This window comes from Rhipicephalus microplus, chromosome 5 (genome assembly GCF_043290135.1).
Source record: "Rhipicephalus microplus isolate Deutch F79 chromosome 5, USDA_Rmic, whole genome shotgun sequence".
Lineage (NCBI taxonomy): Eukaryota > Metazoa > Arthropoda > Arachnida > Ixodida > Ixodidae > Rhipicephalus > Rhipicephalus microplus.
The window spans coordinates 208,016,944-208,040,908 of NC_134704.1; the positions used below are offsets into that span (position 1 = coordinate 208,016,944).

A 23,965-nucleotide genomic window follows, 5' to 3' on the forward strand; every position below is an offset into this window, starting at 1 on the left:
TCTTCTTGCAGACAAGCAAATAAACTTTAGCCCCAGGAACAGATGAGCACTGCACTAATAGAATATGCTGTCTACTTCATATTTCCGAATTCTTGCAGATTTTATTCACCATATTTTGCACCGGTGCATACCTTAATTCAAATTTTGTCACTTTCTAGTCACATGTAGGTCCATGCTTACATAACAGATAGGCTGCATTTTCTGCTCGCTGGGCACAGTCAGTTTCGATTTTGCCCTTAATGTTTGATGATGAGTATCTTGAAAAAATGCAGCATTTGCGACTTCTAAAAAAATAGGTATGCTATAAACTTGCACGCACTACAATTTTTTAACGGGGTCAACTGCTTGCTCTCAACTCAGTAAGTAGGAAGATAGTTTAGGATTTTTTCGTCATTAATCTCATCAGTGTCATTTTAGTTATGGCCAAGTATTTCTGTGGTGGCGTGTGCAAAAACGACTGGAGCATAGCTGCTATAGATTTTTGTACTAATCTATTTTGTCTAAAAAAAGTATACTTTGTATATTATTTCGATGTGTTTTTGATAAGTCAAGGTTCGTTTGCTTGAGTTGTGGTGAAGAGACGGTGTCTTTTGCGTCAGTAGTTGCACTTGTTTTTGTTTCACAGGCCACCGCCGGGTTGGGTCAGCCGGCTCCCAGCAATGCAACGTGCCAAGTGCCTCAGGCGACCAGGGTGCTACGCCTACCAGCTGGGCCAGCGGCAGAAGGACGAGCGGCCACCCTCATCCGAGCGTCCACCCGGCCGCGCTGTCGCGGCCAGACCCTTCGCGAAAGACTTCCTGGCCGGCTACACCAGGTAGGACGGTGTGCGTCAAAAGAGTGCGCTAAGTTGGCACTACTGAAAGAATCTCACGGCTTTGTTCATCCCTGTTTCGTACCACAGCCCCATTTGTTTTGAGGCTTCTCACTGGGAAACTGGGCCTATACATTGCTTGGAATTGCATCGTTTAACCATCATTAGAACCTAATTTAATCGCTGCTCACTATAGATGGTTTCAAATATTGAGAACTTTTACTTGTCGCCTGAAAATAGCGCTAAGAAACGGGAACACAAGAAGAGGACACACGGCACAGGCGCTGTGCCATGCGCCTGTGCCGTGTGTCCTCTTCTTGTGTCCCCGTTTCTTAGCGCTATTTTCAGTCGTCACAATGCACCAACAAGCCCAAATTTCGACAGTGTTTACTTGTCGGTGTAGCATTATGAATTAAACAACACACATCAATGGGAACACAGAGAATGTGAACATGCAACAGTGCCCTTTAGCGGTGCATATTGTGGCATAAACACATAAGCTACTACTTTGAATGTAATGAAAGTTTTGGCCACAGCAGTGGTGCAACAGCTGCGTCGATTGCGCCAATTTGATGCAGTTTCGGATTGTTTAGCCTTGCTGCGCCAAAACCGCGAAGTTTGCTGAAATTGTGCCACGCTGCACCAAAATGCCCAGCCAGCCTCAAAGTTTACTCACGTGCGCTAATTTCAGTGAGAAAAGCAGGCCATGTCCACCACCCGCAGTTTGCGTCATCTGTCAAAGCACGCAGATTCCAATTATAGTGCCTAGAATGTACTTAAAATATAACCGAATAAAGTAACAATGCTGCGCACCCATTGGTCCGTTGACCGCAGCGGATACTTATAAGAGGGACAACGAAACTTGAAGACAAAAATGCATTGCTGTAGCTTCCAGTGCTTCGCGGGAAGTGTAAATTTGTCTAACCTGAAAACGCATCTGTGGCTTGTTAGAAACTAAAGCTGGTAGTGTATGCTACGTTTTCCTCGCTTGAACAAGCTCGACATGCATCAAACGCCACCTTTGCCAGCGAGCACATCGATTTCCTTAGCAGTGGCTCATAAAACATTTTTATTGTTGTGTTTTGAAGTTGCCTCGTCTCAGCCACGGTCCTGGGGATAGATATCTGTTATCGTCACCAAGCCAACGGGCGCACGTTGTCGTTAATTTAGTGTTGAACGTGCTTTGCAAGAGAGCCGAAGCAGCGCGTAACTCTCAGCGAAAGAATAAAAAAAGTAGGAATTGGGAGGGAGGCGTAGCGGTTTGAAAATTTCTTGGCTTTGGTTCTAACCTGTGCAGAGAATGGTGCTTAAGTTAGCTTCGCCGAAGTACACCGGTGTCTAGCAAAAAAGTGTATAGAGATTTGGAAGGGGCTGTTAACGCTATTCACAAGACACTGCACATTTTGCTAGGTTACTCATGCATTTGTACGCCACATAATTCTGAGTACGAGTATAATAACTGGCATCTAAATGAGCTACTGGCAACTATATGGAACAGTGTATGACATTTTCTTCCCTAAAAAAAAAAAAAAACTATATTTTGGGCCAGTTTTTTTTTTTTTTTTTTTTGCCACCCCTACTTCTCTGTTTTACTAATCTCCCAAATTTTATGGTCTCGAGCTTGCAGATTGATATCTAAATTTGCAGAGTCAGTTTGACACGCGCAGCAAATGCTAATACGGACTTCATCACTGTTTGCTCAGTTGGGTGGTTCAGAATACTACTTTCGTTGAAATAGCAGTGCTCGTGTTCATACTGCATGATTTAGGTTATGTTGAATGCTTTATGCATATTTATTTTTTCAAAATGTAAGCCTTTTTATTTATACTGATCCCAATTTGATATTTCATGATAAAAACATGTATGGGGGGGGGGGGGTGTTTTTCCGCTAACCTGCTCCAAATTTGGATTTTAGTGCTCCAAAAGTAACATTTTGTTGCTTCTATAATTGCTCCAAGTTGTATTTCCGCTGTTGCACCCCTGGGCCACAGCAGTCACATTTCGGTAGAAGTGAAATGATAAGAGGCCCGTCTACTGTGCAGTGTCGGTGCACCCTAAAGAACACCAGATTGTAAAAATTTTAGAGCCCTTCACTACTGTGTTTCTTGTAAATGTATTTGAGATGTAAAACCTCATAATTATCAATGTAATCACGGTTTGTGAAAACCTGTGTTGCCAAGTATGCCATGTCTTGAGATGATGGCTCCTAGTAGGTTGCCTTCGCTGTGGGCCATCCAGGCACACACCTGGATGGGCGTGCCCAAGATAAAAAGGCCCACTTTACAGTAGAATTCAGATTATACGAATTCGAAGGGAGCATGCAAAATATTCGTATCATCTTAAATGCGCATGAACAAGTTGAAGCTGATCATGAAGATAACCAAGAAATTTATTGGGGTCAACTATCTGCTAACAAAAAGTCCATAATGTTCTTTGAACTTTCCTCGTTTCACCGCCTCTCAATAAAGTGCCGTGGAAGCGAAAGGGGCAAAACTTATTGGAAATTCACTCACTTTGCCGCTTAAGTGGCCAGGAAAACGCGCCACCTTGACAACAACACTGCAGCAGCCGCAAGACCACGTCTATGTTCGTTGGAAACGCTCACATTCGTTCTGTTCCTCGCATACATGCCTTCGCTGCTGGAGAATTTATCATATTTCATGGGCACGGTAGACCCAAAGCTGCCATGTCGCTAAACTGAATGCTTCTCTGCTTGGTGCAGGTTTTTCTTGGCTTCGGTGCTTTTGAATGCGCGCAGCCACTTTATACGTCTTGCGACGACACGAGCCAGCTCATCAGCGAAGGCCCCCAGTTTTCAACGATTTGGTCACCCGACGACGCAATTCTACTGGCCTTTCTTTTCAAGCATCACAGCGTGACGTCATTATTTGGTGCCGCTATAAAAGAGCACCGGCACGATTTCGTCTTCTGTGGGCACAGTGGACCCAAAGCTGCCATGTCGCTAAACGGAACGCTTCTCTGCTTGGTGCAGGTTTTTCTCAGCTTCGGTGCTTTTGAATGCACGCAGCCACTTTATGAGTCTTGCGACGACACGAGCTAGCTCATCAGCAAAGGCCCTCAGTTTTTAACGCTGTCGTCACCCGACGACGCAGTTCTACTGGCCTTTCCTTTCAAGCATCACAGCGTGACGTCATTATCTAGCGCCGCTATAAAAGAGCACTGGCACAATTTCGTCTTCTGTGGGCACGGTGGACCCAAAGCTGCCATGTCGCTAAATGGAACGCTTCTCTGCTTGGTGCAGGTCTGTTCCTGTTTTAGTTCAATACGTAATGATTGTCGAGGCTTAGTGGTTCTGCCGTGCCCACAGCGTTGTTTTGTAATGGCGTATGACTGTTTTGTCATTTGCAAACTACTAATTTGCGGTGATGTCGAGGAAAACCCTGGGCCCACCCAGAAGGAACTGTACGAGCAACTACTTGAAGGTCAGACAGAAATGCGAAAGGAACTACTTGAAATTAAAACACTATTTTCTGAGCTGAGAGAACAGATGCTTGACTTTAGGCGTACTGTCGGAAATATAGCGACTGAGCGCTCAGCACAGCATGAGAACACCCATCAATTGCATGTCACATTGAAATCATTTGAACATGCAATGTCTTTTCAAACTAAAAAGCTAACAGACCTTGAAGACCACAGCAGGCGTTCAAATGTAATTATTCATGAAATATCTGAGACCTCAGCAGAATCAGAAGAGGAACTAAAGGACTAGGTCGTGAAGGGTCTTTTTCAAGAAAAACTTCAGGTTAAATCTGAATCTGTTGGGCGTATCCATCGACTGGGTAAGCACGTAGGAAAGCGGCCTGTAATAGTGTATCTGCATGACTTTACAGAAAAGAAAGAGATAATGGAAAACGCAAGCAAACTGAAGGGCTCAAATATCTTTGTTAAGAATGATTACTCCAAATCAACGCCAAAAAAACGCAGTCTGCTCTGGCACAGCGCAAAGGCCGAGATAGAACAAGGGAAAAGAATCAACCTGATACACGATAAACTAAAGATCGATAAAGACATGTATTTTTGGGATGAGGTGCAAAATAGGTGGGTAAAAGTGACCGGCTACAAGAACACCGTACCCCAACAGTCTAAAACCTGACATAATGTGCATGCGCACAAGCAACTTTGCCTACTTAATTTGAATGCTCGCAGTGTTATGAATAAAACCGAGCCCCTCGAAATCCTATTACTGCAGTACGATCCTCACATTACTGTTATAACTGAGACGTGGTTACATAAACAGGTGAATGATGGCGACATTTTTCCACCTTCCTATACGGCTTTTCGTAAGGACAGGCAATCAAGGGGAGGGGGTGTGGCCGTCCTGATCCAACAAAAATTTGATGCTGTCTTGTTGGATGATGTACCGGAACTTGAATGTACCTGTATTAAAGTAATCTTGTGGGGCCACTCATTCATCGTATGTGCATTATATAGACCGCCGGACTCAACTCTTGAATACCTATTAAAACTAAAAGAACACATGTCTAAATACCATGGCCACAAAGTTCTTTTGATTGGCGATTTAAATCTCCTTGGAGTAGATTGGGAACGTTTTGAAACCTTTACAGCCAATATCAGCAATGGAAATGCAGTGTTTGACATCATGCTCGCACATGATTTGGTACAATTGGTTCATGAACCAATGCATTATCAGGGTACTGCTAAATCTATCTTAGATCTGGTATTTATTCCCAGTGATTTCAGTACACATACTGTAGTAATTGATCAAGGGCTGTCTGATCACTGCCTTGTGTCAGTTTCTATTCCTCTGGTACCGCTTTCGGAAAATGCCAACTCATCCTTTCATTGTGTGAAAGACTATACACGTGCCAATGATGCTTGCATTATCGAGCACCTAGAAACCTGTCTGATAGATTTTGTAGCTACCGATGTTTGTAGATTGTGGGACCAATTTAAATGCATATGCTTCTACTGTATCCAAAAATTTATACCGCCTAAACGTAAAAAGGTGCATAAACATACGTCCTGGATGACGAGAACCATCATTCATCTGAGGCGTAAAGTTAAAATATTAAAGAAAAAGCATGCTGACCCCAAAGTTATAGCTGACACTCTAGATAAGCTTGCACATGCAGTACACACCTCGAAGGAATACTACTTCAGTACGTCACTTGCAAACTTCATGAAGAATGATCCAAAGAAGTTCTGGAACTATATTAGCGAAAAAAAGAAACCCTTATCACTAGTTTTTGTCAATGGTTCAATGGTATCTGATCAGGCTGTCATTGCTCAACACCTCAATGAGTATTTTCATGGTGTATTTTCTACTCCTAGTGTTTAACCCATCTGTCATAAATGCGGACAATGCTGCAAATGTAAACATTATTTCTTATTCTGGTGTCGTTACTATGTTGTTGAACTCAAAGACTAAGACTCCTTGCGGTCCCGACAATATCCCCAACATATTTCTGCGTCGCTTTGCAGAGTCTGGTGCAAAATACTTAGTCGTCATTTTTCGCGTCTCTCTGTTGTCAGCGAAATTGCCAGATGACTGGAAGTCGGCACGAATTGTTTCTATATTCAAAAAAGGTGACCGTCTAGTACAACAAAATTATCGACCGATCTCCTTAACATCATCATGCTGTAAGTTTATCGAACACATAATAGCTCATAAGTTAAATGAATTCTTAGAAGAACGCTCAGTTTTAACAAATCATCAACATGGGTTTCGAAAAAGATTTTCTACTACAACACAATTGGTTACTATTGTTTATACCTTTGCAGCTTGTCTTGATGCTAACGGTGATATAATATTCTTAGACTACAGTAAAGCATACGACACAGTTCCACACGATAAACTAATTATAAAGCTTCAGTTAGTTGGCATACCAAAATTATTTATCTCCTGGATCTCAGCTTATTTACTCAATCGCAACCAATATGTTCAAATAGCAGAAAAACAATCGGGCTGCCTTCCGGTGACTTCTGGCATTCCGCAGGGGAGCGTACTAGGCCCCTTTCTGTTTCTGGTCTACATTAATGACATTGTTGATGTAATTAGCACCCCGGTACAAATTCATCTATTTGTTGACGATTGTGTTTTGTTTAGAGATGTAACCTGCATTAGTGACCAATGTGACCTTAATACTAACTGAGGCAATGTATCAAAATGGTGTGAACAATGGGGAATGCTTCTTAATGCAAACAAATGTGTGTATCTCCGCATAAAGGGCAAAAAAGTCCCATTAGACTAGACATATAATTTAGCTGAAGCACCTTTACTTAAAGTAGCCTCCTATAAACACTTAGGCTTAACGTTAACAAGTACCTTATCCTGGAATTTGCACAGAAATAACATCTGCTCTGATGCTTTCCGTAAATTATACCTTCTCCGCCACAAGCTCAAGACTGCTCCGCCTAGTGTTAAACTCCTCTCCTACTTTTCCTTAAATAGGCCTAAACTTGAGTACGCCTCCATAGTTCGGGATCCCCACACAAAAATTAACGTTCAAAACCTAAAAAGAATTCAAAGAAAAGCAGTTCGATTCATATATAGTAAATTTATGTCAACCGACTCCCCCACCGAATTACTAACAGCAACTGGTATAGAACTATTACAAACTCGAAAAAAAAAAAAAAAGACGGCTATAGTTTTTTTCAGACATAGTAAACCACAGGCTATTCTTAAACACCGCAGCATACGTATCCCCCTTGTTAAGCAGACCCACTCGGCACCACTATCCTCATTCCCTAACGCTAATCTTTGCAAGGACTGATACTTTTCGGTACTCCTTCTTCCCACAAACAATAGATGATAGGAATAAACTAACCGAAGCATTTCCTCAATGCCCTTGACAATTTGTGTAAATACTATTCTTCCATGACTTCCTTAGAATTGTATTATCACCTTATTGTTCAATTGTTACTTTTTTTTAAAGTCAGAACCCCTCGGCCTTATATGCAAAGAAATTGTGTAAAAAAGGCTTTGCAACCTTGTTTCATTCTGTTATTTAATGTGTTTTATGTATGCTCACCCTGCTTGGATTTTTGTCTGCAGTATTCTATAAATAAAATAAATAAAATAAATATTTTGCCCATTTTCATTAAAGTTCATACTGAGTGCTATTTGTGCATGCAAAGCACTGAAAAGAAACTGTTTACACTTTTAGAAACATTGTTTCGGGAGATACGCCAGAAGAAACCACATGAGCTGATGCACCAGCAGTGGCAGGGATGGATTCAGCAAGCAGTGCGAAAGTGAGACACGTTAGGGCATGCCTACTCGCTGCTCCTGCTCCTTCTCCTGCTTCCGGTGTTCGCAGCGATCGTAATCCAAAGCAGGCTCTCAATGAACGCGTTTTTGTCTAGGCCGTGGGCTTCGTCGTGCTACGCAAATAGTTTGCGATTGTGTTGATGCGAGCCACCACCGACGCCTTCGTCACTATGTTGAACTTGCGGCTCATTGCTTACATCATGTGGTTTGAGACGGCGGGTGTAGCCAAAGCCGTGAAGCAAAAAGGCGATCTGCTATCTTGTGGCAAAAAAATTGGTCCGGGACCGATTTTTTTCGTGTCAGCCTAGCGGTGTTGTTTTCTTGCTTCTTAGGTAGGGAAGTGAGGAAAATTTGGTGAGTTTTACCACATTCGCTCCCTTTAAGGCCAAATGTGATTGGGCCTTCCTGCCACAGACAAGCCGTGTTGAGCCATTCAGTCCCACATTCGTATCATCCGCAGTAGCTGGGGACTTTATTTGTATGACACCGAATCATGGTGTATTTTATATACAGCAGAATCTCAATTGTACGAATTCGAAGGGGATCATTCCGAATTCGCACGAACCAAAAACAAGCTGAGGCTGATCTTAAAGATGAAGAAAAACTTTATTGGGGCCAACTACTTCTTGGTGAAAAAAGTCCGTGATCTTCTTTTGAACTTTCTTGCTTTCACCGCCTCTCAGTAAAGTGCCGCGGTTTCCTCACGCTGCTGTTGCTATAAGGCGCGTTCACACTTGGCATCAAAGGGACCCAAATTGGCAAAACTTATTTGAAATTCACTTGCTTCGCCACCTAAGCGGCCGGGAAAACGTGCCGCGATGTTGCAAAAATCAGTTCATGAACTGTAGACATGAGCCCCTACTCTTGCAAAAAACTTTGATTTACGGTACAGTCGATCCTATATTGAATTATTGGCTATATTGAACAGTTGGATATATTGAATTATTGGCTATATCGAAGAATTGAGAAATCTCCTTAAGTTTCCCATGCATAAGTATGAGACCGGTGCACCTGTATATTCAACTCCCGCACAGCAGAAGCTCGGCTATATAGAACGCTGTGCCACACTCAAGCCAAGAAAGTGAATTTTTTCTAGCAAATATTGATCATTTTTTTACTGCGTTCCAACAAGTTGTGATTGCTTCTTGCATTCTGGTGACAAAAAGTGGTGTTAGTCCATCGCGCTGATCGGATTCGTTGCACGGCCCTTGCGAGTGCACCGGTATGTTTGATGCGCAATCTGCAGGTCTTAACACGCGGGCGTAGTGCTTTTCAAAAAAACCAATTGCTCAGGACAACAAAACGAGAATGCAAAGTGACTCTGCTATCTCGTTGTAATGTTCACATTCCTTTGCTTGTTAGTGCACAGTGGCATGTGAGCATGAAAAGCATGGCCAACAAGATGTGCAACCTCGTGACGTTTTCAGCGTCTTTGGTTTCAAAATTCATGTTTCGGAAACTATGCTTTTTCTAGCTTCTCGCATCAAAGCTGAAAGTGGTGGCTGCCAGCTACAAAGCTACAAATGACATCGATATCGCCAACATGTTGACCAATGTCTATGGTGGGAATAGAGGGAACTCAGCGTTGTTTCTTGCGCTCTTGGACTTGTGTACTTCTCATCTCGTTCCTGATAAATTCTCATTCGGGGGTTGAACTGAACGTAGACCCACACAAAGCTGTCAAAATTGTGACTGGCGCTTGGAGTGTCGTCAAGTAAAGCACCGCTGTAAACGTTCCTTCTGGGTCAAGGGACGACTTCGGGTGCGTCATGACCGCTGACAACACCGTATGGTGCCTCAGTGAATTCTGCGACTTATCAGCTTGTGTACCTTGTGTGTCTTGTGTACCTGCCTGCAAACACGACGTCCGTGTTGCAGCTCATGGACCAGGGCATAATTAAAAATGTGAAGGTATTGTATAGGCAGCATCTCGTCGAGCGCATGCTTTTGTGCATGGACAACTCGTCGCAATACGAGGTGAGTCTGCTTAGTGCCATCAACATGCTAGCGCGAGCTTGGGCCCGCGTGAAAGAAGAAACCATCGCCAATTGTTTCCAGGCCTGTGGTTTTATGGAAAACTCGGGGGATGCTTCTCCTTGTGCGCCAGTGGAAGTGCAAACAAATGAGCTCGACGACGGTAGCTTTCGCGCCGCTCTCAGTGACGTCCGTTTTGACGAGTATGTCGCTGTGGACAGCATCGTCGAAACATGCGGTCCACTAACGGACAGCGAAATCGCGCAGATGGTTCGGCCCCATGACTGCATTCCTGAAAATGACGATGATGACGACGACATCGGAAATGAGTCACCACCGAGGGCGGCCGATGTAGCTGCGAGTCTTGCTCTTGCGCAGCGGTTTTTTGTTGGAGAACACAACGCCGAAGAAGCACTTCGACACGTGTATTCCTTACAAAACTTGCTAGCCGCAGCCAGATTCGGCAAGCAGAAGAAGATGACAGACTATTTTTCCTCAAAACTGTCGCGCTTTTAAACTAATAAAAGTGCCATTTTTAGTGCTTTTTGCTTAATTCGAAGTTCGTTTAATTCGAAGTTTTTTGCGGTTCCCGTGAACTTCGTATTAACGGGAGTCGACTGTATACGAGCGTACAATATATTGATACATGTCTTTACTATGCTCTAACGGCTGAAGGCACACAGAAGTGTCTAATGACGAAGGTGTAATACAGGCAAATGTGCAGGCCAATCACAACCTTAGAAAGGCCTACTAATCTACTCATCACGTTAGTTAATCTGATAAATAAAAATATGGTAGCCAGAAATTCCATTGATTCATTGATATTTGGGCTTTAACATCCCAAAACCACCATATGATTATGAGAGACGCTGTAGTCAAGGGTTCTGGAAATTTCGACCACATGGGATTCTTTAACGTGCACCCAAACCTGCGCACAAGGGCCTGCAGAATTTTGGCCTCCATCGAAAATGCAGCCGTCGCAGACGAGATTCAGTCCCGCGACCTGGTGGTCACAAACCTAAAGCAGCGTACTAACAAATGCACTCTGGGCCGCTGTAGTCAGCCCAAGATTTATTGTTCAGCAGTGTAGCAAACAGTGCTAGAATAAGGAACGTAATACAGAAAAAATTTACAACAAATTAAATATATATATAATAATTCGCTTCATATGTTCGTCCCTTTACGATGACATGACTACAAGGGCACACCGAGCAATTTCTGCGACTAGAGACAAAACACACAACAAGAAATGCACAGAATGAAGAAATAAGGGTGGACATATTATCATGTAAAATTAAGGACAATATACACAGTAACCATAATTTTTCACAAGAAATGAAACAAAGTCTATGCAAGCAATGTTTCACACAGCAAAGAGACATGACGTACAGGAAAAGTGATAATTGTCTTTTTCAGTTGACACGAAGATCGACATGCATATAGAGCAGCAGTCTTGTGGTAGTCACAATCGTGGTGGCTTCTTAAATTTTTGAGCGCGTTGTTCCAACACGTGAAGTGAAAGAGGCCCAAGCCACCAAAAACTTGGTGAGTCCCCTTGTTTGAACTTTCTTTTCCAAGAAGCACACATGTCTTGCAGAGAGCTCCCTCCTGATATTTGGAATACACCAGCCATGGCAAACATTTCTAGCCAGAGAGGTTGGAACTTTGGTTAGCACTTACTAACCAAGGAAAAAGTGCAGTGCCTGTGGAAAAAAGTGTAGTGCCTGTATGGCGTTATTAGCAAACGTCGCCTATTCTCGTCGTCCTGTAACTTCTGGTGTATTGGCCCGTTAAACGCTTAAATAGCAATGTTGTTGCCAGGAATCGCGGTTTTCGTGCATGCATCATGCTCGGATCAGCTTTTGGAAGTTCTTTTTGCAACCTAGTCTTGTTCAGGCAGTGCAGAACTACAGCTGGGAACCGTTTCTTCGGCTGCTGTAGCCTTTTTGCCAGTTGTTGAGTGTGCACTGATGCAAGCGTCACCTTTCAAGAAATAATCATCAAGTGTTACCTAAAGGCGTTTTGGCGCAGCCATCGAGTCTCACAGAAAGGTGCTGATTGACACAAAACACGGAACAACCCACCATTACGAGTAAGCAGCATATTTCAAGGGGCTGGCTTCGCACTCCTAAAAAGCAACGCACTGAGCAAAGTTCGGTCAGTGACACTGAATGCAAGAAACAATAACTTAAGTGATGATACATGTCGACTGATAATACTCCGCCTTAAACACTAGCTCTCATTTTTTCCCTGGCGGAAAGATTCGCCCGTATAAATTTCCTCCGCAATTTCAGGTGCCGTTTAAGCGGCGCTCTCCCCAGTATCTTACTCTGCGCGCAAAAGATCTCGCGTTTGTGATTGCGCTCTTACAGAAGGCTGGTGGGTTCTCTTGCATTGTGATGCCATGCTAAAAACGTGAATGTACGCCAAGATGTTTATGCGAGCAGTGAAGTTCCAACACCTCGCATCAGAATGTCTGAAACAGACAATCGACAGGCAGGGATGGTGCACAGTACAGCGTAAGTAAACTTGTGTTGCATGCGCTGGCACCTCTCGTCGGAGTTCGCGCGTTCAGAGGAATTGATTATGGTGCACTATGCTCTGAAAAAGACCAGTGTTCATTCTGTCGTCAGTAGTGAACCAATTACTTGAGATTTTGTGCGTTATGAGGCTGCTCCTGTTCGCGCCGCCAACACTGCTGCAAACATGAAGGCATGTACTATAGTTAGAACAGTATACATGGCATATCAAGGCTGCACGGTGAAGTAATATGTACAGTTCTGAATCTGTTGACATAAAAGGAAATGATGGCTGCACGTTTGCGAACAACGGAAGACACCTTGCCGCAATGCTGTCGTTTCATACGTAGCGAACAAGCTATAACTTTGTGAGTAGGTATAGTGCATTTCGATTCGGTTTAGGTGCATTTTTAATTCAGACCAAGGGAACATTTTTCAACAATGATTACTTTGCCCTTGCAGATTGCTCAATAAAACTTCTACGATTGGAGTACTTCACTGCTATAAAAAGTCATACAGCAACTGTAATGTCAGCCAAGGTTGCGAGAAAGTGTGCCCGAAAAATAACGCGTGTGAAATCGTTTTGCCAACGTGCAACATAACTTACGAAAAATTACCTAATGCGTATTGCAAGCATGCTTCGATGCGTGCAGTGAAGTACAAAATGTTGACTAAAAGCTATCACCGTCAGGGCTGCTTGGCATATAGAGCCTAACAACTTGGCATAAAAATCATTCCCATATGCATGCACTCACAAACATCAACAGTAAGAAATGATTCGCTAAGCAAAGTGAGCAAAACCGATGTGTAATAATGAATGTACAAAAACATGCTGCATATACGTCTCATTTCTCGTTGTAAGCAGAGCGGTCTTTGTCTTGTGAAATGCACTTCACCACAATGAGGACTATGCCATCTATGTTAAACAGAGATCAACGATTAACAATGTCTTCTCCGATCGGGCGAGTCATCGTAATGATGCATTTTCGAATACTAGTCCATTGAATGGTGCAATGAGTAGCAGTTGCTTTAAACGGTCACTCTACCTGTCGTTTGCACCAGCCACCGGGGTCTAGTGGCTAAGGTACTCAGCTGCTGACCCACAGGCTTTTTCGATGCAGGCGAAAATGCTGTAGACCCATGTGATCATAATAAAGAACCCCAGGTGGCTGAAATTTTCGGAGCCCTCCACTACCGCGTCTTTCATAATCATATATGGTAGTTTATGGGATTTTAAACCCCATGTACCAATCAATCAATCACATGTCGTTCACTTTACTTTTATTTACTCTCTTCACAAGCATACCATGGGAAAATGGGGAGGGAGAGTCTAATAACTTTGATTTACTAGTACATGTACATAATCTGGTCAAACTACCCCTGATAGTGACATCACAGAAAAAAGCTGATTCTTGCCCCCCCCCCCCCCCCCCACCAATCCGGTTGTGTGAACCTTTCCCGAAAAATATTTCTGGCTACGCCCCTGGCCAACGCCTTTGCTGCCGCCGCTAACCAACCTTTTGGTGCGCTTCAATGCTTTCATCGGCGTTCTGTGTCAATCAACGCTGTTGTGGCCAAGGAGCTGAATTCGCTTATTTGAAAAGCTTCAATGATAATCAGGATGACTGAAACTTGACGGCATGCAAGAAGCAAGACAAGCTTACGAACTATTTTCATGTGAAATAAATTGTACTAATTTGCAGTTCACACCTTGTTTTTTATTATACTGTGATAGAATAATTATGTTGGCACTTGTAAAGATTTTTGAGGCCTGAAATGCTTTAATTTAGGTCTTCAATAGGCATGTTTTGTATTTCAAATTATCGATATATCGAACTATTTCGTGATCCCTTTTGAGTTAGATATATTTTTGGCGGCATCGCGTCCACGTACAAGATATATTTTTGGCGGCATCGCGTTCACGTGACAAAACTTTGATGCACTTCATATAATTTTGATGGAATGAAGGGGCCGGATCAGTCACGAGGTGTTCTGCTCATATGTTGTGTACGTTTTTTCGATAAAAATTCACTTAGAAGTGAGCACTGTACTGTGTCTGGGTGTTTCGTTCTGTTAGCCATAATGAATCTTCACCAACTAGTCCAGTGTAAGGAAAGGACACAAAAGCACGGTGTGTTAGGTACGATTTGTGGCAAAAAAAAAAAACATCCAGTTTTACATCCAGTTTTCCGTCTTGCTTAACACGTTTCCTACAGCAGGAACCTCATGCAGTTGTAACTGTCAAAGAAACAGGCATTGCATTCATTAGCACATCAGAAGGAGTACGAGAAGTGGCAACCAGCAGATTAGTGAAACGCCAAAACTTGTGGACAAATAGTGGGTCATGCATTCGTGACAACTTAGTTGAGTAACTAGGTTCCCTTATTTTCTGTGTAAGAATAAGCATACTGTATTTACTCGCACAACAGGCGCACATTTTTTTTTCCAGGGAATCTGGCACCAAGTTTGGTGTGCGCCTATTACACGGGGTACCATTTCCGAATATTTTATTTCCAACTACAGCGTAGACTGCTGATATTGTATGTCGCTTAAGTGTCAATATCTGCACTACAGCTGAAACAACGTTCTTCAAAGTCTACACTAGCACAAAACGTGTTCAGCATTGCAGTCTTGCGTGTCCGATAATCAAGGCGTGGAAAAAGAAATGTGGAAAAAAAAAACTACAAAAAGAAACCTCCATCATAGGAATTCACCGATCCTGTTTCGGGCCGCCTAGATTATGCGCATTATCACAACCAAAACTTTGTGCGCTGATCGGTAGTGAATGTTCATTTCACGACCTCGAATCCCATATTCAAGGACATTGTAAATAAATCTTGAACCACCATTCAAGTGTTACAAATGCCATCCATGCCCCCTTTTTTTATAGTAGAGCCACCGAGAAGAGTTTATTTATTTATTAGAATACCCTCAGGGCCCGTAGGGCCCTGAGGGTATTCTTGCGTTGATGCGTTAAAAAACGCAACTTTGATCAACTGCAACATTTACCGAAAAGCAACAAATGCCAATGAGGCTTACTCTGTGTTGCCGAGGAAAGTTACGCGGCATGCTACATATCGTAAATATCTGGCAATAAAAAGATAGTACTAAAGCACTGATTCAAGAATAGAGCGCGTGATACGATGTTTAGGTTCGCGACTGGGATATCAACGGCGACAATAGTCTACTGAGTTTGTGCACCTCTGCATAGTGGCAACAAAGGCAAAAGCTCGCATTGGGAATCCAAAGAGCTTTTAAATTTGCGGAAGAGGTATCAAAATACTGTAACGACAACGCTTTTCTTGACAGGAAATGCAAAGTGCACTATAGTAAGCTTCCGTTAAGATGAACTTTGTTTAGACGAACAACACAGGAGTGTTTGTTTGGTTTCCCATGAACTCAATGCACAAAAGTTTGTTTGCTTAAGACAAACTACGTAATAGGCCTCTTCTGTTAAGACGAACTCTCGCAGCGACCAACAAGGACAGCAATTCTGCGCAACAAACATAGTCTTGATGGGGGCATTCAGATAAACAAGATAAATCAATATGGTAAAAAAAAACTTCCTGGTGCAAAGACTCAAAGCGAATCGCAAGCAAATTGAAATGTGAAGGGAGAAAGCAAGAGAAGTGGGAAAGAAAGGTCAGTGGATGAAGCTGGTATCTCCCCCACCCCTACCCTGTAGGTGGATAAAGGGCCAGCTTTATTAGCAAAGAAAGCAACAAAAAGTGTTTGTCTTTTGGTATCCTCCTTGCATTCTTAAGTTCCCCAACAGTAGTACTGTAGAGAACAGAAGAACTCCAAAGCTTGGCTAAAGAAGGGGGGGGGGGGGGGGGCTGAAAAAAAAAACAAATGAAAGGCAAAATAAGAACAAATTCTCTGCACATTATAATTACATGAAACGGAAACCACATATGCGGCACTAACACTCCCTTCAGAGAAGTCAGATGCATCGTTATTGCCTGAGTACATGTTGTGGTTAGTTTATGTTATTCTGAATAAGGTCTGTGCATGTTGTATCTGCTTGTCATGCAAATACAGCAAATTGTGATGTGCTATTTTCATTATGAAGGTGCACGGCAAAGGAATGTAATTTTTTGCACTAAATATAGCTGCGTTGGGTCTTTGTATGCTCGAGGCTATAAGCAACTTGGCATATTTTGGTTTTGCCAAGGTAGTGGTATGCAGCGGAGGTAGTAAAACAGCCTCTCAGAAGGTGAATGGCCAGAAAAATAAAGTTTTTATTATTTGAAAAAAAAAATTGTGCTTGTCTCTTTCATTTCATCTTTTTCTAATCATCAAAATAGAATCGTGCAACATTTTTATTGTTAAAATGTGGTAGCAATTTATTCATAAGCATATTCAATATGAACTCGTGAAATTAAGTACTCATTTGAGTGGCAGAGGAGTTTTACAGAGAAGCTGTACAGAAGCCAAAACAAGCAAGATGATATCGGGAGAAACAATAATAGTCCAGAGGAATTCGACATCCAACCAGTAATGACAGGGAAAGTAAAGAACGCCCTAGAAGGAATGCAGAGAGGCAAAGCCGCTAGTGAGGATAAGGTAACGATAGACCTCCTTAAAGATGGTGGAGAAAACGAAGTGTCTCTTCACGGGAAGGGTACCAGAATCTTGAAAGAACACCAACATCACCTTAATCTATAAGAAAGTAGACGTTAAGGACTTGAAAAATTACAGGCGACTCGGCTTACTGTTTGTTCTCTACAAACTATTTACAAAAATCATAGCTAAGAATCAAGGCGACATAGGAATTCAATCAACCAAAAAACCAAGCAGAATTTCGTACAGGCTACTCTACAATAGACCATACTCATACTATTGATCAGGTAACAGTGAAATGCGTGGAATACAACCAACCCCTATATATAGCTTTCATAGGTTAAGAGAAGGCGTTTGACTCAGTCGATACATCAGCAGTAATGCAGGCACTACGAAATCAGGGCATCGACGAACCCTACATAAACATACTGGAAGAAATCTACAGTGGCTCCACAGCCACCATAGTTCTCCATGAAGAAAGTGACATAATCCCAATAAAGATGGGTGTAAGGCAGGCAGACACGATCTTTCCAATGCTATTCACCGCTTGTTTGTTGGAGGTTTTCAAGACCCTAGATTGGAAAGAGTTAGGACTAAGAGAATGGAGAGTATCTTAGTGAATTGCGATTCGCTGATGACATTACCTTTATGAGTAACTCAGGGGATGAAATACAGGTCATGATTACAGAACCGTACGCGGAAAGCAGAAAAGTAGGTGTTAACAATATACTGAAGAAAACGAACGTAATGTGCAACAACTTCAGGAGAGAACAGCGCTGCGAGATAGGTAATAGTGCACTAGAAGTTGTAAAAGACTACATCTATTTAGGACAGGTAATAACCACAGAGTTGAACCACAAGATTGAAATAACTTGAAGAATAAGATTGGGGTGGAGCACATTCGGCAAGCACTCTTAAATCATGAATAGCATTCTGCGACTAAGTCTCAAAAGGAAGGTATATAACAGCTGCATCTTGCCAGTACTTACCTACGGCGCAGAAACCTGGAGGTTTACAAAGAAGGTTCAGCTTAAATTGAGGATGACGCAGTGGGCAATGAAGAGGAAAATGATAGGTGTAACCTTAAGAGACAATTAGAGAGCAGAGTGGGTGAGAGAAAAAAACTAGGGTTAAGGATATCATAGTTGAAATCAAGAAGAAAAATTGGGCATGAGGGGGGCACATAGGCAGGACAACCGCTGGTCATTAAGGGTAACCGTTTGAATTCCCAGAGATGGCAAACGCACGAAGGGTAGCCAAAAAGTTAGCAGGGCCGATGAGATTAAAAAGTTTGCAGGTATAACGTAGTAGCAGAAAGCATGAGACAGAATCCGAATAATTGATTGGTGAATCATTCGTGGATCATGGGAGAGGCTTTTGCCTTGCAGTGGGCATAGTCAGGCTGATGATGATGATGATGCTAGAATAGTGTAAATACTCTACTTGAAAACATGGTTTTTTTCATCAAGCTGAGCCAAATAAATGCTTTTTTTTCTTTTCCTCCGCATATTAAGTATACTTCATTCACTGTTTTCAAGCAACATATTTGGGCGTACTTTGCATGTTAGCATTTGCTTTTTGGGAGCACTTCTGATAAGACAAACTCTTGATAAGATGAACAAATGATCATTGCCCCTTCGAGATCGTCTTAAAAGGAGCGTACTGTATTGGATGAGGTGATGATCACTTGTTTCAACTGGAGTGCACGTGAACGGAGCCACGCCGGCTCTGGTGCAAAGGTTACTCCAATGCCCAGGCAGCCGCCCTTCTTCCTCAATCAGAGCTGCAGTTTTTTTTTTCTCGCTTCAGTTATGTAAGAGGGCATTGAATTGCAACCGTGCAAACACTGTACAGCACTTCTGATCGTGGCCAAGTTCGGGGTGCGCCTATTATGCAAAAGAATACAAATACTTGATTCACGTGACTATTGTGTGCAGAAATAAAAGAAAACCTGATTCACACGACCAAACTGAATGTGCACCTAGTATGCGAGTAAATACAGTATACACTCAGACCTGCATATAACTAAACCGTATATAACCAAGTACAGGTTATAACGAAGTAAATGAAAAATAGTTTAGCAATAGATATAGTGTTGAAAATGAAGCTTTACCACAAATTGTCAATTATAATGAACCTATTCTTGTGTAAGATGCACTTTTGTTATAAAAAGGTTTGAATGTGTATTTAGTTAGACAGACTGTAGAGCACCTTTGTGTCTTGTGGCAGTGCATTAGCGTAGCTTACTATTGTGCTGATGCACATTTGCCAGTTGTGGAAATTGATGAGCCCTTGTTGCCTGTTGCAGACTGTCCCCAGGAGGTGGACTTGGGCCTCAATGCTCACCTGCTCATTGAGCCAGCCTTGCAGGTCAGCCTGGACTTTGTGGGAAGACATGTCGTGTGTTCACTCTTGCCTCTGCAGGAATGTTGGCGCACTTCAATCTGCCATAACTTCTTCTTTTTTGTTTTGTGTCACCTACAGTGGTCATGTTTTTAGAGATTCAGAATTTCCCATAGCTGCAAATGATTGCTGTAAGATTAACCCAATTAACAGGGCTCCTACCAGCTCTTGTTTCCTATGATTTGGCTCAATGTTCTAGAATTTGCATAATGTTGTGCATATCGACTAAATGTTATGCTGTGATTACAACATGGTTGGTGCGATAATGGCATCAGATTCAAACAGTTACAGAGCTGACAATAATGCAAACATAGTGGAAAGCCTATCTGCGTCTAAGCCACATTTGCAATTGGAAGCATGTGGCACATACCTGCTGATGCTACGTAGTTTGCATCAAAAAGAACTCTAAAATTATACAGTCGAATCTCATTATTTTGAACATGCTTAATTCAAACTTCTGGTTAATTCGAACTCACGATGAGGTCCCGTCAAAGCTATGTGTATTCCAATGGGCGAAAACGCCTGGTAATTTGAATGCCGAGCACTTCCGACGGTTAATTCGAACATACCACACTCCGAAAATGCTCTCAGCACCCCGCCCGATCCCGTCGTGGCACTTGGGACACCTCAACGCTGCCCGCGAAGGAAATGAAAAGGAAAGAAAAGCCTGCGGTGCAATGTTTGCTCTCTCGCAAATGCCGATCTGCGACACGCCCGAGTCACGCTTCTCCCTTCGCCGTCCCTGCCACGTAAAGACCCTCTCTTTTACAATGCTGCGCGCGACGAAAGAGAGATAAAAAAAAAAGAGAAAGCCGTTGCTGGGTTGAATCTGTGTGGTTGAAGGAAAGGAAAAAGGCACCATCTCCTGCAGCCCTGGCCCTTTGCGGGAGCACGGCTCTGCGCCTTGAGGGGAGGGTGGGGCTCTCACGCGCCAGTGCCACGCTTCCCCCTTTCCCTTCTCTGCCACGTAACCCTTCTCCTTTCAAGAACGTGCACAAAAAGAGCAAAAAAAAAAAACGTGGCCGTGGAGTGTTGGTTTTTTCTGAAATACGGATCGGCTTCTCTCCACGTGGCGACGCTCCTCCTTTCTCCATACGTGCTGGCCATGCTGCGGATGCGTAGCGGAGAGCAGGAGGCTCTGCTACGCAGCAGTCGTTGTTGCCGTTATCTTAGGAAGTGTCGGCGCTGGACGTTTTTCGCTCGCAACTTCTCTTGCCAGGAGAATGCTGAAGCCGAAGTAGACATGCTTTGCAAGCTGCGTGCGAAATTTATTGACTCATTGCAAGGCAAAAGTGTGTAGACGCGCATCACCGATTACTCCAATTATTAACGGATGTCCTGTGATTAGTGAATAAATGTAAGTCTTCTTAAACTTCCCCCTCGTGTGTTAGCTCAATGCACATGCACCACTGCATGGAAAGCCCTCCCTTTATTTAGCTTTCATTAATACGAACTTCTTTTAATTCGAACAAATTTTCGTGCCCCTTCGAGTTCGAATTATCGAGATTCGACTGTAACAGATTTTGGAGCATTCATTTTTGCTATGTTAAGATAATATTCAGATTGCAGTATTAAAGAGGAAATGTGGTAAATATTGTTAATGAAAATACAATCGAACCCCACTATAATGAATGCCTCTTCAACGAAATTTTTGCTACAACGAAAATTCTCGGTTTCTCGTCAGCAATTCATTCGAGTAATTTCATAGGCATTCTCATCACAACGAACTCTTTTTCTTCGGCCATTTTGCTCCAACAAAATTTTACCGCTGCAATTCTAGGCTCGGATATAAACTGTTCCTTAAACATTTTGATTTGATGCACTTGTAGGCTTACATCGCAGGAGTGAATGAAAGAAACGCCTGAGCGACGACCGCCACGTGCAGAGAATGCGCGCTTTTGCTTTAGGTGTCATTACCAAATGGCATCTTTATCGTATTTACTCGCATAATCCTCGCACTTTTTTTGCCGGTAAACCGATGCAAAGTTGGGGCGTGCGAGAATTACGCGGGAAAAGCTTTCTACGAAAACGTACAGAGCGAAAAAGAAAACGAAGTGGCCGCAAATCGGGATTCTCACACCAGCAACTAAGAGCAAGGCTTAAGAAGTACTAATGAAAACTTACCTCAACAATAAAAGCAGAGGTTCAACACAAGGCAAGATTTATTTGAGACACAAAAAGTGGAAGCAAATAGTCAAGAATTAGAATACCATACGCAAAGCTTGTGCGCGTTGTGGGCGTAGTGGTAGTGTTGGTTGCTCAACAGGAGCCCTCAAAAGGTAAGCGTAGGAAGTCAGTATTGGGCTGATGGCTATTTAACAGAATCGTCCGCAGTTTCCTTCTGAAGAAATAAAGTTTACCATCAATCCCAGTTTTAGGCACACGGCAGGCCTAACGCGTCTTGGTGGCTTTCAGCTGCCGTCACCAGCAGCGAACACAAAACTCGTAGACTCTGAAGGGCCTACTGGCGGCCCTGTTGTTGTTATTTAGTGCATGATCTATCACTTGCAACTTTAAGCAGCCGTGTAGCTTCAGTATCGCCCCATAACGTGCCAAGATTACCGACACAACATACAAAACACACCGCAACGCGCACTGGCCACTTTGGCTTGGCTTGTATTAGATTTGGATTAGATTGAATCTTCGTGCAATAGTACGCTTGATGCTTTAGAGATGGCACGTACTATCATCACCAGTGGCTGGAACGAGCAGACGACATTATTGCGGCAGTTTTCGGAGGTTCGATAAATACTCAAGGAATAAAAGAAATCGTATCCTTGTTGGGTGATGTGGGGGGTGCGAGAATTATGCGAGTATGAGGATTACGTGAGTAAATACAGTATTTTTTTTGTTTGCGGTCACCCACTCCCCGTTTTGCACCCGTCCAAATGAGGGTGCTTCAGCGCCCCCTGTGTAGACTGCAAGTTGATGTCTGACATTTTTGGGTAGTCCAATGGGAGGCCAAGCGTAGATGAGACGATTTTTATGGTGGTCTTCAGGTGCGCCGGCTTAAGTCAGTCCAAGTTGACTGTGTTTTCACGGTCCTTTTGTAAAAGAGGGGCAGTTTTTTGTGTGCAGTTAAGGACGCAAAATGGTCGGTCGTAAGCTGGCTTGTTAAAGGTGGTCTGACCATGTTGGGGCACACGAAATCGTTTGTTAAAGTTGCCAGATCAGGGTGGACAAACATTGCCTTATGATAGGAAGGTCAGAGAGGGGTTGGGCCTGAGGTTTTGAACACAGTCCAGAAGACATAGGAATTCTCGTGGCTAGTTCGGTAGCTGCGCTGATATGTAGAAGTCTCCAGGGAGCCACAGAGAACTTCCATACACCAGCTCTGCTGCTGAACACTGCAGATCTGCTGGGATGACAGTCCGTAAACCTAGAAGCACCAGTGTCAAGGCATCGATCCAAATGGCTTTATTGCATAAGGCGGGCGGGCGGTCAGGGCGGTCTTCAGTTGGCAGTGAAGGCGTTTCATCATGTCATTGGCACACGGATCATACACAGTGGTATGGCAATGTCTGGCTTCCAAGATGCGGTTAAGGCAAGTGAACAGCGCGGACTCTAATCGATGTCCACGGTGTGTTGTCACAGTGCCAGGACAGCTAAAACGAGACTACCGCATAGAAATGAAGGCGCGGGCAATGGTCATATCTTGAATGAGAACAGCCTCTGGCCAGCGTGCGAAACGATCACCTATCTTGAGTATATAACGGTATCATTGAGACACTGGTAGAAGGCCCACAATATCTAGATGTACATGGTCAAAACGATGGCAGGGTAGAAGGAAAGTTTGGGGAGGCATCTTCGTTTGACAGGAGACCTTTTTCATCTGGCAGGGTAAACACATTTGCGTCAAAGCATGCACATCACCGTTGATTCCAGGCCAGACATAGCACTGTGTGAGAAGACGCTTAGTGTCCCGAATGCTGGGGTGACAGACGTCGTGAAAGGAGTGGAAAACGGTGCGACATAATGAAGCGGGAATGAAAGGGCGGGGTATTGCAGCTGACACACCGCACCACGATGGCTCAGATGATAATAGATGTGGCACCAGGCGTAGTCGTAGGGAACGAGGCTCTCCCGAAAAGTAGTGAGCTTTTTATCATTCTGCTGTGCAGCAAAGGATGAAGCCCAGTCGATAGCTGGAGATGGAGAGTCAACCGCGACTATACAAGAAAGGGCATCCGCAGCGGTGTTGTCAATGCCTTTCATGTGACAGACGTCAGTCGTAAATTCTGAAATATACGCAAGATGGGGGGATTTCACGGGGCACATACTTGGATGAGTTGGTGCAAAAAACATGCGCCAGTGGCTTATGATTGCTGAGCACGTAAAACGAGCATCTTTCCATAAAATGGGGAAAGTGCTGTATTGCTGAGTAGATGGATAGTAATGCCCGGTCGAAGACACTGTAGCGAGTGTCAGCAGAAAGTAGCTTCC

The 23,965-nt window shown here is 43.3% G+C and overlaps 1 protein-coding gene across 6 annotated transcripts in view; it reads left to right on the plus strand.

Moving 5' to 3' along the window:
* The window catches only part of Takl2 (Tak1-like 2), a 387,007-nt gene that overhangs the window by 276,406 nt on the left and 86,636 nt on the right, over positions 1-23,965 (plus strand). For all 6 annotated transcript variants that reach the window (XR_012895575.1, XM_075896427.1, XM_075896428.1 and 3 more), the window contains 2 exons: positions 626-814; positions 19,428-19,489. Coding sequence is in view for 5 of the 6 variants with exons in the window: in XM_075896427.1 (XP_075752542.1) it covers positions 626-814; positions 19,428-19,489 (251 nt within the window). In the remaining variant the exon portion in view is untranslated. The remainder of the gene's footprint in view (positions 1-625; positions 815-19,427; positions 19,490-23,965) is intronic.